This window comes from Staurois parvus, unplaced genomic scaffold, assembly GCF_062004578.1.
Source record: "Staurois parvus isolate SC_StPar_1 unplaced genomic scaffold, SC_StPar_1.0 ptg000349l, whole genome shotgun sequence".
NCBI lineage: Eukaryota > Metazoa > Chordata > Amphibia > Anura > Ranidae > Staurois > Staurois parvus.
This window is the reverse complement of record NW_028318145.1, coordinates 3,051,186-3,069,175: the sequence shown is the minus strand read 5'-3', so window position 1 is coordinate 3,069,175 and position 17,990 is coordinate 3,051,186. Positions and strand designations below refer to the sequence as shown.

General features: G+C 41.1%; 1 protein-coding gene across 1 annotated transcript in view; it reads right to left on the bottom strand.

Annotated features, from left to right (window-relative positions):
• Positions 1-17,990, bottom strand: part of ERCC5 (ERCC excision repair 5, endonuclease) — a 49,599-nt gene that overhangs the window by 15,687 nt on the left and 15,922 nt on the right. The window contains exons 10-12 of the mRNA XM_089684528.1: positions 17,179-17,438; positions 14,385-14,504; positions 13,260-13,473 (exon numbers count right to left, since the gene is read on the bottom strand). Coding sequence (XP_089540654.1) covers positions 13,260-13,473; positions 14,385-14,504; positions 17,179-17,438 — 594 coding nt within the window. The remainder of the gene's footprint in view (positions 1-13,259; positions 13,474-14,384; positions 14,505-17,178; positions 17,439-17,990) is intronic.

Below are 17,990 nucleotides of genomic sequence, written 5' to 3'. Positions count from 1 at the left end.
TCAATTTTTTTCCCTCTCATTTTTTGCTTTGAGCTGTCAGAGTTTGTAAAAGACCTCTAAAACCGTATATATTTTCGGATAGCACAGAGCCATAAGAATAAAAAGATGGTGCTACTGATTTTATAAGTCCAGTTATAGTTGTACAAATGTTTATCAAATTATTTGTTCAATAAAAATACATTAAAATCATTACTAGCACTCAGAAACAAAACAAAACCTACAAAATTGCTACTAAATATAAGTTTTTTTTGTTTTTTTTTAAATAACAAATATTTGAAAATTTTAAATTGTGCTTTTTTTGTGAAATGGTGAAAATCAAAAAAGGCAAAAACTATAAAAAAGCAACTTGCACTAAAAATCTGGAGGTTGTGGAGGCATTGTTGCAACAACCAATCGCATTGTATACACTGCACTGCTGTGCATTGTGACTGATAAAGGCATACATTTTATTGCAAAGCACTCAGCAACACTTCATACAGTGCATTGCTGCACCTAGAGTTGAATGAATGCAATTTAAAAAAAAAACAAATCAAGCACTGTGATGCATTGTAACAATGCACTGCAACTCTTGTACACAACACACACCAGCACATGCAGGTTATGTGCACCACAACGCATGCCTGCTGATGTGAATGGGCCCTTAAAGTGGCAATGCACAATGCAGCGTGCCCACACACTGTAGTGCACGTGATATGAAAGTGTAATTTGTGTGTGGAGGGGTGTTTCAGGCATTGTTCTCACAGCTGCAAAGGGCTGTACCGTGTTAAGGAGGAGCATATTTTTGCCCCTGGGAATCACTAGTGCTTGCCTAAAGCCCTAAGCAGCAGTCTGTAGGAGAGTGAAAGAGGTATTATTTCATATTTATTTTTTACAATTTTTCTGTTTACATTTTTCAAATTGTTTTTTACACTCCTGTAAGGTGAAACATCAGGAGCTCTAAACCGACCCCTGATGTTCCACTTTTGAGATAAAGAGATTGGAGACGCAGAGTCCTTAATCTGCTCCTCAGCAGCCCAACACGGTTTACTATACTTCCGTTATGAATGCACACAGGAGTGGACTGGAACTGATCACCCAAAGTGTTCACTGAGGAAGGAAAATAAGGGGTCAGTAACAATAAGAGAAACATATTTACTGACTCGCTTCCTGCTCTCCATCCTGAAACTGTGGGAGCAACAAGGGGAGGGGGGTCACAGTATTTTTTAACGAATAGCTTTAATCAACAGCTTTTTAGCAGCTGAACACTATTTTTTAATCAGCAGCATCTTGGGGAAGATTCTGTTATAATCAATCAATAAACTCCTTAATTGCACCACTACCACAAAAACACTACTTTCTCCCTAGAAAGTATACAATTTACTAAATTCTTTTTGTGATACACATCTAAATCACCTAAAATACCTCCAAATATATAAATAAAACCACACAATTCCAAGTAAGTAGAATAGATATATATATCTCCAATATATTAATAAACCCCAAAATGTCCAAGTCCCAAAAATAGTTTCCAAAATATTTTCTTATAAGTCCAGTGAAGCAAAAACAATTCAAAATACTCCTTGATAACCTCAAAGAAAAAAGAAAAGAGAAAAATCCATAGTGTATTACCCTTGAAATATAAACTTATATACTTCACTCTGTGCACAACTCAAAACACATCAAAATTGTGCAAATTAAATTAATTAAATATTAATCCGGATAAATACTAAATAAAATTTAAATAAATAAAATAAAAGCAAAAACGTGAAAAATCGTGATCACTCCAACCACAAGTGAATGGTGATACTAAGTACTAGTACCCTTTAAACTCCAGCCAAAAGTGATACCAAATACCATTACCCTCTTCCAATACTTTCAGGCATAAGTTGACATAAAGAAAAGGTATTTCTTCATCCTTTTTCAGGGGGATCCCTTCAGATGAAGTCCGGAAGTGACGAAACGCGTCAGTGGAGTGACGTCATCACGCACACACGCTAACCGGAAGTGTCGCCGCGGCCATTTTGTTGGTTGGAAACATGTGGTTTTCAACCTAGGATTTGAAAGATTAGTGCTGGAAGCTGGATATCTCTGTTTTATATGTAAGTTTTGATTAAAATCTGTTCCTTTTTATGGATCCTGCCTAAAAGAGCCTTTCTTTACTTGTATGAGGAATACCCCTGAAAAAGAAGGATGAAGAAATACCTTTTCTTTATGTCAACTTATGCCTGAAAGTATTGGAAGAGGGTAATGGTATTTGGTATCACTTTTGGCTGGAGTTTAAAGGGTACTAGTACTTAGTATCACCATTCACTTGTGGTTGGAGTGATCACGATTTTTCACGTTTTTACTTTTATTTTATTTTATTTATTTAAATTTTATTTAGTATTTATCTGGATTAATATTTAATTAAATTTAATTTGCACAATTTTGATGTGTTTTGAGTTGTGCACAGAGTGAAGTATATAAGTTTATATTTCAAGGGTAATACACTATGGATTTTTCTCTTTTCTTTTTTCTTTGAGGTTATCAAGGAGTATTTTGAATCGTTTTTGCTTCACTGGACTTATAAGAAAATATTTTGGAAACTATTTTTGGGACTTGGACATTTTGGGGTTTATTAATATATTGGAGATATATATATCTATTCTACTTACTTGGAATTATGTGTGGTTTTATTTAAATATATATTTGGAGGTATTTTAGGTGATTTAGATGTGTATCACAAAAAGAATTTAGTAAAGATTCTGTTATAGGTTTATGGTCACTGAAGGGATCATGAGCTTATACCAGGAGGAATGCACCTGACATAAGGAATACTGACTTTTCCAGATGGAAGCGGTTCTGTTCCGCCAGCTAAAGGATCAAAATGTCAAAGGCCGAACAGTCTTTGTTTCACTAGTTTTGTAGTCATTTCATAACAGACTCCTATTGTGGTCTATATTATGCAAACATCTCTAGTACAGTATACTAAATGTTAACGTGTCATAATATATATATTATATACACACACACACACACACTATATTGTCAAAAGTATTGGGCCGCCTGCTTCTACCAGCACATGAACTTTAATGGCATCCCAGTCTTAGTCCATAGGGTTCAATATTGAGTTGGTCCACCCTTTGCAGCTATAACAGCTTCAACTCTTCTGGGAAGGCTGTCCACAATGTTTAGGAGTGTGTCTATGGGAATGTTTGACCATTCTTCCAGAAGCACATTTGTGAGGTCAGGCAATGATGTCGGACGAGAAGGCTCGCAGTCTCCGCTCTAATTAATCCCAAAGGTGTTCTGTTGGGTTGAGGTCAGGTGCAGGCCAGTCAAGTTCCTCCACCCCAAACTCGCTCATCCATGTCTTTATGGACTTTGTGCACTGGTGTGCAGTCATGTTGGAACAGGAAGGGGTCATCCCAAAACTGTTCCCACAAAGTTGGAAGCATGAAATAGTCCCAAAATGTCTTGGTATGCTGACGCCTTAAGAGTTCCTTTTACTGGAACTAAGGGGCCAAGCCCAACCCCTGAAAAACAAACGTCCCACCATAATCCCCCCTCCACCAAACTTCACACTTGGCACAATGCAGTCAGGCAAGTACCGTTCTCTTGGCAACAGCCAGGCACGTCCATCGGATTGCCAGACAGAGAAGCGCGATTCATCACTCCAGAGAACATGTCTCCACTGCTCTGGAGTCCAGTGGAGGCATGCTTTACACCACTGCATCCAACACTTTGCTTTGCACTGGGTGATGTAAGGCTTGGATGCAGCTGCTCAGCCATGGAAACCCATTCCATGAAACTCTCTATGCACTGTTGTTGTGCTAATCTGAAGGCCACACGAAGTTTGGAGGTCTTTAGCTATTGACTCTGCAGACAGTTGGTGACTTCTGCGCACTGTGCGCATTAGCATGCACTGACCCTGCTCTGTCATTTTACGTGGCCTACCACTTTGTAACTGAGTTGCTGTTGTTCCCAGTTGTTTCCACTTTGTTATAATACCACTAACAGTTGACCGTGGAATATTTAGTAGCAAGGACATTTCACAGATGAACTTATTGCACAGGTGGCAACCTATCACGGTATCACGCTTGAATTCACTGAGTTCCTGAAAGCGACCCGTTCTTTCACAAATGTTTGTATCCCAAGCACGTGATGTGGTAAAAAGGCCAATCACAGTGGCCTTTTACCACGTGGTCAGCTGTGTCCAATGACACAGCAGATCATTGGTAAATGCAGTTGCCGGTTATTAGCTGCACTTTCCTCATGCTGTCACAGCACGCGGCAATTGTCAGAGGATGATCAGTGCCCTGATCAGTGCCCAGCAGTGCCACCCACCAGTGCCCAGCAGTGCCACCCACAAGTGCCCAGCAGTGCCTAGTAGTACCACCCACCAGTGCCACCCATCATTATTGCATATCAGTGCAGCATCATCAGTGCTGCCTATCCGAGCCACCTCATCAGTGCCACCTATCCGAGCCACCCTCATCAGTGCCGCCTATCCAAGCCACCTCATCAGTGCTGCCCATCAGTGCAGCCTCATCAACGCACATCAGTGGAGAAAAATTACCTGTTTGCAAAATGTTATAATAGAAACTTTTTTTTTTTAATTTTTTAGGATTAGAGTCAAGTGTAGAGTCAGGTGTATGATTTAATCAATAATACCATGCATGTGCTCATGATCATAAATTTCCTATGTAGGTTGAAACACAGTCATTAATTGAAACAGCTGTGTAGGAGGCTTAAAACTGGGTGAGGAACAGCCAAACTCTGCTACTAAAGTGAGATTGTGGAAGACAATTTTATGTCATAGATTATACATCATGGCAAGACTGAGCACAGCAAAAAGACACAAGGTAGATATACTGCATCAGCAAGGTTTCTCCAGGCAAAGATTTCAAAGCAGACAGGGGTTTCAAGATATGCTGTTCAAGTTCTTTTACAGAAGCACAAAGAAACAGGCAACGTTTAGGACCGTAGACACAGTTGGCCAAGGAAACTTAATGCAGCAAGTGAAAGACACATCATGCATCAGAGGATGTTCAGCAGTGCCATCAGCACAGAACTGGTGGAAACCAGTGGGACCCAGGTACAGTCATCTACTGTCCAGAGAAGTCTGGCCAGAAGTGGTCTTCAGGAAAGAATTGCTGCCAAAAAGCCATACCTCCGATGTGGAAACAAGGCTAAGCGACTCAGCTACGCACAAAAACATAGGAACTGGGGTGCAAAAAATGGCAGGAGGTGCTCTGGATGGATGAGTCATTTGAAATATCTGGCTGTAGAAAGAGGCAGTTTGTTCACAATGCCCTCACACTTCCTTGAAAAAGTATTCATACCCCTTGATATTTTGCACATTTTGTCATGTTACAACCAAAAACGTAAATGTATTGTATTGGGATATTATGTGATAGACCAACACAAAGTGGCACAGAATTGTGAAGTGGAAGGAAAATAATAAATGGTTTTCAAAATTTTTTACAAATAAATATCTGTGCATATGTGTGTATTTGTATTCAGCCCCTTTTACTCTGATACCCCTGACTGAAATCTAGTGGAACAAATTGCCTTTAGAAGTCACCTAATTAGTAAATAGAGTCCACCCGTATGTAATTTAATCTCAGTATAAATACAGCTGGTCTGTGAAGTCCTCAGAGGTTTGTTAGAGAACATTAGTGAACAAACAGCATCAAGAAGGAACCAGACAGGTCAGGGATAAAGTTGTGGCTAAGTTTAAAGCAGGGTTAGGTTATAAAAAAATATCCCAAGGTTTGAACATCTCACGGCGTACTGTTCAATCCATCACCTGAAAATAGAAAGAATATGGCACAACTACAAACCTACCAAGACATGGCCGTCTACCTAAACGGACAGGCCGGGCAACAACAGCATTAATCGGAGAAGCAGCCAAGAGGTCCACAGTAACTCTGGAGGAGCTGCAGAGATCCACAGAATCTGTCCACAGGACAACTATTAATTGCGCACTCCATAAATCTGGCCTTTATGGAAGAGTGGCAAGAAGAAAGTCATATAGAAGTCCTTTTTGCGAGAAGTCATGTGGGGGGGACAGCAAACATGGAAGAAGGTACTCTGGTCAGATGAGACCAAAATTTAACTTTTTGGCCTAAAAGTAAAATGCTATGTGTGGTGGAAAACTAACACTGCACATCACCCTGAACATACCATCCCCACCGTGAAACATGGTGGTGGCAGCATCATGTTGTGGGGATGCTTTTCTTTAGCCAGAACAGGGAAGCTGGTCAGAGTTGAGGGGAAGATGGATGGGGCCAAATACAGGGCAATCTTGGAAGAAAACCGGTTAGATTCTGCAAAAGACTTGAGACTGGGGGTGGAGGTTCACCTTCCAGCAGGACAATGACCCTAAACATTCAGCTAGAGCTACAATGGAATGGTTTATATCAATATTCATGTATTAGAATGGCCCAGTCAAAGTCTCCAGACCTAAATCCAATTAAGAATCTGTGGCTCTCCATCCAATCTGACAGAGCATGAGCTATTTTGCAAAGAAGAATGGGCAAACATTTCACTCTCTAGATGTGCAAAGCTGGTAGAGACATACCCAAAAAGACTTGCAGCTGTAATTGCAGTGAAAGGTGGTTCTACAGAGTATTGACTCATGGGGGCTGAATACAAATGAATGCCACACTTTTCAGATATTTATTTGTAAAACCATTTATCATTTTCCTTCCACTTCACAATTATTTCCCACTTTGTGTTGGTCTATCACATAAAATCCCAATAAAATGATTTTTATTTTGGTTGTAACATGACAAAATGTGGAAAATTTCAAGGGGTATGAATACTTTTTCAAGGCACTGTACCTATCTGTCATGCCCTACCATCAGGGAGGCGTGCAGCAGGACAATGACTACAAACATACAGCCAATGTCATTAAGAATTATCTTTAGGGTGAAAAAGAACATGGAGTTCTGGAAGTGATGTTTTGGCCCCTACTGAGCCCTAATCTCAACATCGAGTCTGTTTGGGATTACAAGAGACAGGAGGGATTAGAGGTAGCCTACATCCACAGAAGATCTGTGGTTAGTTCTTCAATGTTTGGAACAACCTACTTGCGGAGTTCCTTCAAAATCTGTCTGCAAGTGTACCTAGAAGAATTGGTGCTGTTTTGAAGGCAGAGGATGGTCGCACCACATATTGATTTGGATTTCTCTTCTTCCATTTACTTTTCATTTTGTTAATTGATAAAAATACACTATTAATACACACACACACTGTATATTTAGTACATACATATGCTATGCCATGTTCTGTTTTAGTTAAGTTTTGTAGACTGCTTGGAAGATTCACTTTAGTAGGCAATGCATGCACAGTTTGCTGAACCCTACTGAATAAAACAAAACACATGAGCATTCAAAAATGCAACACTACAGGTTTTAAAATTCTGCAATGGATGCACTTCCTACATAGATTTATTAGGATTCTTTATACTCTATCTGCAGTAAATCAAACAGTATAACTATGCATGCACATTGTAAAAATAAAAAAATAGCAATACAGTGCGAGTCTGCGGTTTTCATGCTCATTATAGCCACCGATAACACATTATTCTATTTTTACATTATATGTATGCAATTTGAAAGTTAAGAAACACACCTAAACCTAAAGTGTATATACCTAAAAATGGACCATCAGTAAAGCATGGTATATAAAAATAAAGCATCAGGAAGTTCAAAACTATGAACAAAAGGAAACAATGTAAAATAAACCACATATAATAATAGGTAAACTCAAACAACATGACATTATGTAGGATTTACACCAGTACAACAGTAACATTTGTACAACAGCTGTTAGCCTTAACTAGATTACATGCGGATAATTGATATCTATGCCCTACTAAGACACATTATATTCAAAGCTTGATAACATGGTATGATGCTAGAGATCACATCATCATGTCAAAGAATAAACAACTGACAAAAATAAATTATTGGCAAGCTACAATATAATATATTACAATTTGGAACTGCTTGGAAATGAACGGTGAGCTTCGAGGTTTTGGCTATTTACTGATTTGCAGCCAGAAACTTAACATGTAGCCAAATTCTGTTGGTATGAAAGAGACCAGAAATCTTATAGTGGAGATGGGGCATCTACGCATCCTTAGGGCCGATTATATTAAAAAGAGTTTGAAGGAGGCCAAATGTTCTGGACCAAAACACAGCCATATTAGGGCAAAACCACCAAATATGTAGGTACATCTAAGCATTGACCATACCTGTAATGTAGATGTGGGATCAAGTGATTGGACTGAGATGTGATCAGTAGCAATATGTAATTGAAAAATTTAGTTTCATTCTTTGTTATTAAAGAAATATTCAGTCATAGCTATTCAGAGACATGTGCTCACACATTAACATCTGAAAAGACAGAGCAGCTTCCAGGCTGGCAGTGACACCTAAGTGCCAATAAGATTTATCTGTATATATACACAGGATAAACTCGAAAAATTGGAATATCGTGCAAAAGTTCATTTATTTCAGTAATGCAACTTAAAAGGTGAAACTAATATATGAGATAGACTCATATGCAAAGCAAGATCGATCAAGCTGTGATTTGTCATAATTGTGATGATTATGGCTTACAGTTCATGAAAACCCCAAATCCACAATCTCAGAAAATTAGAATATTTTGAAAAGGTACAATATTCTAGGCTCAAAGTGTCCCACTCTAATCAACTAATTAAGCCATAACACCTGCAAAGGGTTCCTGTGCCTTTAAATGGTCTCAGTCTGGTTCAGTAGAAATCACAATCATGGGAAAGACTGCTGACCTGACAGTTGTGCAGAAAACCATCGACACCCTCCATAAGGAGGGAAAGCCTCAAAAAGTATTTGCAAAAGAAGTTGGATGTTCCCAAAGTGCTGTATCAAAGCACATTAATAGAAAGTTATGTGGAAGGGAAAAGTGTGGAAGAAAAAGGTGCACAAGCAGCAGGGATGACCGCAGCCTGGAGAAGATTGTCAGGAAAAGGCCATTCAAAAGTGTTGGGGACTTTCACAAGGAGTGGACTGAGCCTGGAGTCAGTGCATCAAGAGCCACCACACACAGACGGATCCTAGACATGGGCTTCAAATGTCGTATTCCTCTTGTCAAGCCGCTCCTGAACAACAAACAACGTCAGAAGCATATTACCTGGGCTAAAGAAAAACAGACCTGGTCTGTTGCTCAGTGGTCCAAAGCCCTCTTTTCTGATGAGAGCAACTTTTGCATCTCATTTGGAAACCAAGGACCCAGAGTATAGAGGAAGAATGGAGAGGCACACACTGCAAGATGCTTGAAGTCCAATGTGAAGTTTCCACAGTCTGTGTTGATTTAGGGAGCCGTGTCATCTGCTGGTGTTGGTCCACTGTGCTTCATTAAGTCCAGGGTCAACGCAGTCGTCTACCAGGAGTTTTTGGTGCACTTCATGCTTCCTTCCGCAGACGAGCTTTATGGGGATGCTGACTTAATTTTCCAGAAGGACTTGGCACCTGCCCACACTGCCAAAAACACCAAAACCTGGCTCAATGACTGTGGGATTACTGTGCTTGATTGGCCAGCAAACTCGCCTGACCTGAACCCCATAGAAAATCTATGGGGCATTGCCAAGAGAAAGAGGAGAGACATGAGACCGAACAATCCAGAAGAGCTGAAGGCCGCTATTGAAGCATCCTGGTCTTCCATAATGCCTCAGCAGTGCCACAAGCTGATAGCTTCCATGCCACGCCGCTTTGAGGCAGTAATTACTGCAAAAGGGGCCCAAACCAAGTACTGAGTACATATGCATGCTTATACTTTTCAGAGGTCCGATATTGTTCAGTGTACAATCCTTGTTTTATTGATTCTAATTTTCTGAGATTATGGATTTGGGGTTTTCATGAGCTGTAAGCCATAATCATCACAATTATGACAAATCACGGCTTGAACTACCTTGCTTTGCATGTAATGAGTCTATCTCATATATTAGTTTCACCTTTTAAGTTGCATTACTGAAATAAATGAACTTTTGCACGATATTCTAATTTTTCGAGTTTCACCTGTATATAATCAGACTTTGCCACCTTCCTGAAGTTTAAAAGAGGAACGCAGACGTTTCGGCTTTATGACACCAGGGGGGCTCTGATCTGTCTGGGGAGCTTTAAAGTATATATACAGATCAAAGGAATAGATTTCATCTCTCATAAAAGCTAAAATATTAGTTGCAGAGAGATGAAAATACTTCCTTCTGATTAAGCACTCTGTAGGCTACATCTGCATGTAAAAACCGTATTTGTGGCCTATGTAGAATGCCAGAAAATTTCAGGAAATGGTTATATGGCTCCGGATTGCGACAGCTGAACAGTGTTTGGTAATCTCGCAATCAGACTGATGCGCTGGTGTCGGGAATTCAATCCCTGACTTGGTAACTCAAACCGTTCCTGGTCTAATCGACTTTGTGCATTTCAGCACTCAGAACGTCCTGTGGGCTGGTACGGGAACACTCCCCAGGGTTGATTGGCCAAGGACTCGTGTCCAGTCCACGTCCATATTCCCATAAATTGAGGGCTTGAGGTATGGACGTTGTGATTCGCATGGAGACCGTCCTTATTGACTGACGGATCGCGGACTTTCTCTGACTTGCTCCAGTCGCAGGATAAATCTTGGCAAAAGTTTTATTTCTGTTTTTTATTCCCTTTTATTTTAAAGTCAGTAGCCAATTGTGTGTCTTCTTGTATTTGTTGTATTTTCTGTAACTTTTTATACTTTGTACATATTTTATGCACTGCCCACTTTGGGATATTAAATCATAAAATTAATAAGTGACTTCTGGGTACTTAAGCTCGGGCTCATATCTCCGGAGAGATTAGATTGTATTGTATTTTAGGGTCTTTAAATGCTCGGTCAAGTTCATTGCCTATCTGTATGCAATTGCACTGTGTGTTGGCAGATTGTGTGCAGATTGTAAAGGTAGCAGATCTGCCAGACGGAGATCTGGGTGTGTGTGCTGTCCCAACAGACCATTCTGCAGATAAACTGTTAGGTGGTGGCAAGCTACAGTTTGTGGTGTGGCTGGTGTGGGGGTGTGTGGACAGTGGAAGAGTGATTAACACCGGCGTTCTGGCTTGTAGGATAGCTGGAGGAATCCTAGAAGGGTGTGTGATTGCTAGGCTGCTCCTCAACCCTAATCAGTGCACCAGATTGTATGTAAGATCGCGTCTGCCAGTGTGTGTGGTCAGCCAGCTGGATTTTAGTTTCCCTCCGGTGGTGGCCAAGAGGTAGTGCGGGCTGTGAAAGTGTATCACGGCCGGTCTTATATATGTATATATATTCAGATTAAGTCCCCCTTATTCCCTCTTTACCCAAGTCACGGCCGCACGTACGCGCCTCGGTTAGCTAGTCGCTGTGGGCGTGTGAGGTGAACCATGACAATACCCCATGAAGTATCTATCACTGTAATTCGGGTTGGCATGAATTATTCGAGTTGGTACCCAATACTATCAAAACAGAAGTTTATAAAACGGTTTCCAGGATGGTTGATTTAAAGGCACCAGTCAATATTCTAGACCAGATTTTGCCACCACTTCCAAGGGGTCGATGAGATCCCACACCCATTTCTGAACATATGAAATGGGTGGGAGGAGTCCTTGCTCATTTAGAAGGAGAAATACAAGTCTGAGGGATTCTGGAAAACAGGTACATAGTATCCAGTATTGTATACAGGAACTTTGAATTCTCTCTGATGGAGGAGATCCAATTCTGGAGATGGAAACAGTGGTAGTATCCCGCTTGAGGTGCTTTGTGATATTCTTGCAAGGTTGTCAAGGCAGGGAAGGAGCATAGCATCAGAAAATGGTGTAAGAGTAAAGCCGTGAGTAGCCCACCAATCAAAAGACCTTGGCTGCTCTATACCCGGTAAGGAATAGTGGATTGTTAATAATCAGGAATAAGAAAGGGGAACATTAACTTACCTGAATACTGAATTGAGCCCCAAAGTTTCAGACTGTGCAGCATCAGCTGGCTTAGGAAGCGTTGACAGACAAAGTGATAATTGTGATGGAGCTGCAATTTAGCAGTTCCAAGAGCGTCCAAAAGGCTACCTCCAATATGTATGTATTAAGGAAAGCTGAGTGATTTGTGAAGCTTTTAAGTAGCTTTCTACATTGGGCCTCGCTGTAGTCTGTGTGCCAAAAAATGGTAGTACAGAGGACCCCAGTTTGTAGGCCCTGGTAAAAAGAGAGAATTTGTTTCTGCAGTAAGTGTAGAGAGAAAAAACACATTAATTGTCAGGGAAGATTGTTTTTCCACAATAGGGATGGAAATTTCCATCCATTGATCTCAGCAGAGGGTTATAATTTGGAGAAAGTAACAAAGCATAGTGAGAGCTCAGTTCGATAGACAAATAGTCCAGCATCAAAGTCACACAGTTGTAGGGAAAAATGAGATTGAATATAGGAAACCACCTCTTGGAAGTGTGATATTTAGAGTTATTTAGATTTAGTTTGGTTTACTGTGAGGCCAAAGAGTTGACAAACTGAATATGAATTTGATGGAGATTCATAAGGGTAGTGAGAGGGTTGGCGGGGATTATAGGAGTTTTGCTCAAAAATAGGTTAGCCTTGGAGTAGAGTCCAGCATTACAGACTCCCAACAACATCTGGGTTGTCTCTGATCGCTATTGCCAAGGGTTCAATGGGAAAGATGGATTGAGGTGAGGATAAGGGACAGAAAATGTGGAAAGGATGCAAATAGTATCCAACGTATCTGACAGTCGCAGAAGAGGTAGAGTATAGTGCAGATAACCATGAGAGTATTTATTCCCCGAAACCCCATCACTGTAGAAAATACAGTAATATGTCCCAGAAAAGGGAGTCAAACACCTTGTAAATAATCAAGGGACAGAAGGAATCCAGAGATGTTATGTGGATGTAAAAGGTGGGTTAGGTGGATGTCTTTGTGTATATTGTCCCCAGATTGGCGTTCAGGATAAACTCCACTAGGTCCTTTTGTAGAAGGGATCAGAGATTTTTTTATTGATCTGAGAGCCAGAAACTGCCTTCTTTTTTTCTTATGCTGGGCTTTATTTATAAAATCTAGAATTAGAAATATGCATGGACTGCTGTTAGCAACCAATGAGACCCCTGAACATGTTTTTCTAGTGCAGTTAAAAAAAATTAGAAGAGTTTGAGCAAAATACTATGCCGCGTCGTTATTTAGCTATTACAGCCTGTGTTCTGATCAGGCATCAGTCCTTTAACACTAATTAAAACGCATCTGTCTTTTAAATGACTTACCCAACTGATTCTGAATATCAGAAAACTGGTAGTACTCCACATATTTATTCTGAGAGAAAAAATTTTTGTAGACATGTCGGGCCCCAAAAAGCCAGACGTCACTGTCATCTGTGATAGTCCCTGAAGTCTGGTCAGTTAAATCCAAAACTGCACACTGAGCTTCTGCCTCCATAGGGGCAACAACATAGGGGATGCCAAACAGGCGTAAGAGTTCCTAGAAAACATACAAAAAAGCACAATGTTTGTGGAAAACTATACTCGGACAACTGCAACATAAGGCTTTAGTAATGTTTAAATTACAATATCTATGGAAGAATCCACAGTAAAAGAATACAAAAAAAACCAAAAAAACTGAAGCAAGGCTTTTGGTAGGGATGGAGAAATCATTGGGCCAGATATTACCTGCATTTATTAAAGCATTAGTCTGAAAGAGGGCAGCTAATGCTGCCCCCCTAGGTCACACTCTTCTGTGAATCTGAATATACCACATATTCCCTGGGCAGAACTTACACAGACACACTATAGAGTGTATAAAGCATAGGATCTTTCACTTGCCAGTTCTTAATTTTTTTCTTCACCTTGAATGTTGCAGAGCCTTCAAATAGAAAATTCTAATTTATAAAAAATGTAAATAGCACAAAATACGTTTGTGTGTCTTATAAATATTTCCTGCTTATGGGAAAGGCTGCTTTTCCAAACAGTCTTCCCATGGCTGCAGTCGGCTTTTAGGCATCCCTTGTAATAGGAGTTTCACTTCTAGTATTTTTAGTACTTTATAACACTCCTCCACTAATAATGCTGACAGTGCCCTTTTTCTTATTACAGCACCGAGTCTGTTCAGTTGGTAATAATAAAGGCACACACAACCCCCCCCCCCCACACACACACACACACCCGCTAATCATAGTCAATATTAGAAAGGATGGGTTAATTTTATACAAACATTAACATTTTATGTTGTTGGAGTGGAAATGATTTAAAACATTGTAATTGTGATTACAGCTTTGTCTCAGTTCAATTTGGGCTAGGATTAATGTACATATACATCAGTGGATGGTTTAAATGTGGAGAGCGGAAGAACAGAAGAGGCAGACAGTGTATTAGATAACTGATGACAACACTAACCTGGCTTTCTAGATACATCTGTCCTGTAACAGATGCAGCCACACGTTCCTGCTGTTGCCGTTGTGCCTGGAGGGAGGTTTGCTGAACAAATAAATTATTCTCCAGCGTCTCCAGTTCTTCCTGCGCAAAACAGAGAAAAAAAGCAGTAACATGTCAAAAATCTAATGGCACAATACATTCATCAACATTTAGGAGGCAATAGAGTGGTATGTTAAATTTAGATAATTTACCTTAAATGAAACCAGTAGCGTGATAACATGGAGGCTGCCATTACTGACCTCTTCTGAAAATGCTAGGTGACAGCTGTCATGCTATTCCAATAGTTTTAGTACCAAACTGGAACAAGCATGCAGATGCTCAATTTTGCCTTGATTGTGACTCTCCAATCTGCATTCTTGCTTCAGGTAAGCAACTGTACTGAGTACTGGCGCCAGAGACAGCCAGATGATCAGGGTTTTTAGAAGAAGGTCAGCAACAGTATTTACTGTATTTCTCAACAACTTGAATCCCCTATAACACAATGAATCAAGAGTCTTTACAAGCACACTTGGAGCATAGGCTGTGTAACCTAACAAGACATATAGAAATCTGAAAAATGGCTGTGAGAATGTTACTTTGACTTATACTCAGAAATGTGATCTACACAGAAATCTCCAATCTCAGTATAAAAAAAGTCCTTTCATTAAAATATACAAAATTATCGTGCAAAGTTAAAGCTGAACTCCAGGCTAAACAAATATTGTTTAGCCTGAAGACAGGTCTAAGCTTACTTTAATCTTGAATTATGTTGTGTATTTCTTCCAGATTTGTGCAGGGATTCAGCATTACACAATTCCTGTACTTTGACTCTGTGCAAGCATTTCCTTTAGTATAGACTGGTCGCAGATGCGCTCTCTTCTTGTGCAGTGTGACTGGTCTTGTATTTACCCCCTCCTGTATTTTCCACAGACAGCCTGTAGTGAGAGAACCTGCTGAGTCCTTCCCACAGATCTTCTCTTTATGCAGTCTTTGTATAAATGAAGCCATATCCCTTGATGAAATGAACATTGAACCAAGAAATGCGTTGCATAGTCCCCGACCATGTCTCAGTTACGGCATTACATTAATTGGTTTCTTTATTTGAATTCCTATACTGTTGTCTGTTATCATTAGATGATACGGAAGGTAGAAATAATGGATCAAGGCACTCTGTGCAGCGCACGATTCCTGCCGCTAAGGTTCTCGCTGTCACAAGTCAGGCTTCCTTCACACAAACCACCAGCAGCTGCTTTGGGCCCCACAGCCATTAAAGACAGCCCTGCCAGGGCATAAAAGTGGTGATAGGTGAAGGTGCATTTTGGTGCCCTCCCACTGGTACTTCTGTAGCCCCCCACTCCAAGCTCGTACTGCTAGCCACCCCATGCTGGTACTGCTAGCCCACCCCCCAGCCACCCCAAACTGGTACAGCTGTAGCCCCCCACCGCACCCCACACTGGTACAGCTGAAGCCCCCCTGTTCCCCAGACACCCCACACTGGTATTGCTGTAGCCCCAACCCCACCAGCCTCCAGCAACCCCATACTGGTAATACTAGCCCACCCGCCAGCCACCCCAAACTGGTCCTGCTGCAGGTCCCCACCCCTAAAGCCTCTAGCCACCCCACGCTGGTACTGCTACAACAGCTGAGTGATAAGCCAACACCTTGCAGGGTGGTGGATCTTCCGGTCACCCTGGGTGGACCACAGAGCTTACAATCTGGTACAGCCTCAGCCCCCTCCTGTGATATCAGGCTATCAATAATACTGGAGATAACACCATTCCCTCTGTGTTATCATCAACAGTGTTCAGGACTACAAGGTCCAGCAGTGACTGGGCCAGAGGACCCCCCCCCCTTCACTGATTTCAACAGCCAATGTCACCAGGACCATCAGATCAGAGGGGGAAAAGTGGCACATAGACAGTGGAGGAGATCTGGGCACCCGACACCCTGCCCTACTCGCCCCCCCAACTTCTGCTCGTGCTTGATGATGCTCCCAGGCTTTCACCCTTGCTAGGATCCAGGAAGCCCGGGCAAGGAACAGATGGCTGGTATAGCAGGGAAGGCAGAGCGAGGCCAGCACAGGACACTATAGGGCACTCCGGGGACATTCCGCTACTCCCAGTGTAGATAGACAGGGGAAGGTATTCGGTTCATAGAGGACAGATGGCCAGGGCACCGTGCATGGTGCCCATTTGGCATTGCCCCTGTTCCAGCACTGCACAGAGGGTCCCTGCAGCAGGAGAATGGGAAAAGGAACGGGCGTGGCCATGAGGAGAACTGCATATCATCCATTGTGCAGTGTGTGACAGGGCACAGTGGGCCCCCCCTTTTCCTCGGTGCCTGTGTGCACCTCACACCCTGCGCACATGGATGATACGCTACTGGCCTCATTACTTGTACATAGAGGTATACAATTACTGTATGGAGTACCACAAAAGTCCAATCTTTCAAAATGTTCTTTGTTTAAACACTCTTATTAAGGGATGTAGCTACAAACATATAACTCTGATGTATGTTACCCATACGCTTAGTATGTCATCTATAAAAATATGTGTAAATATTTTTTCAACTCTATGTTGTATTTCAGATTCATTAACACTATGCAACTAGTAACTTTCATTCACCAATTGTGCCTTCTCCACCAATAAAGCATAAAATACTACAATTACAGTATTTGGAACAAGAAAACAACACAGGGAGATTTAAAAGTTTGGTGATCATTAAGAAATGTCACATACAAACTGCTTGCTCAAGTCTGAACAGGAAGCTTCATTACCATACTTATGTCTTGCCAGTCATTGACTGCATCTTCCTCGTCTCTTGATTCTTCATTCTGCTGAATTACAACATCCTGGCCATGTACATTGTGATTCTCTGCAAGAGTCATCTCTATCTTTGTGCCAGAGCTATGTGATGTATTGGTAACATCAGATCCCATAATGGCTGTTACAGGAACAAGATTTTTGGAAGTTTCTGGTGCCTGCACCAACTGGGAGTTTCCATCAGCCAATTCACTCTCTACTTCAATGAAGCTACCTTATGAAAGAACAAAACAAAAAAAAATTTAAATTTAAAAAAAGATCAATCATCATTTTAATTCTACAGTTCTGTACCGTATGGGACAAAGTACATGCAGTACTTTGTCTCATGTTTCTAAGTGCTTTCTAACTCTAGTTATGAGGTCTGACATGCCCCCTCCCCTCCTGGAGTAGCCAGTTTTAGAACAGCTATGAAAGAGATGGCTAATTCATAGATGCAACTTGTCTCAACTGTGAACACTTTCCTGAGAAAAGCACTGGCAAAAGGATGCAGAGGCTGACACCATCCCTTTTCTCTGGATTCTTCTTACTGTTGCTTGTCTCGGAAAAGTGCAAGAAAAGCCAAGAAAAAGCTGCAGTTATGAACCAGTCTCCTTCATAGCTGTTGTCAGATCAGCTACAGGAGGAGGGGACGGGGCAGGTCGGACCTGATACCTAGGGTTAGAAAGCACATCAAAAAACATGGAGAAACATTGCTTTTATTTTTATTAACAAAACTCAAGACTAATTGGTCGTTTGGACATGCGTTTGTCCCCTACAGAATGTAATG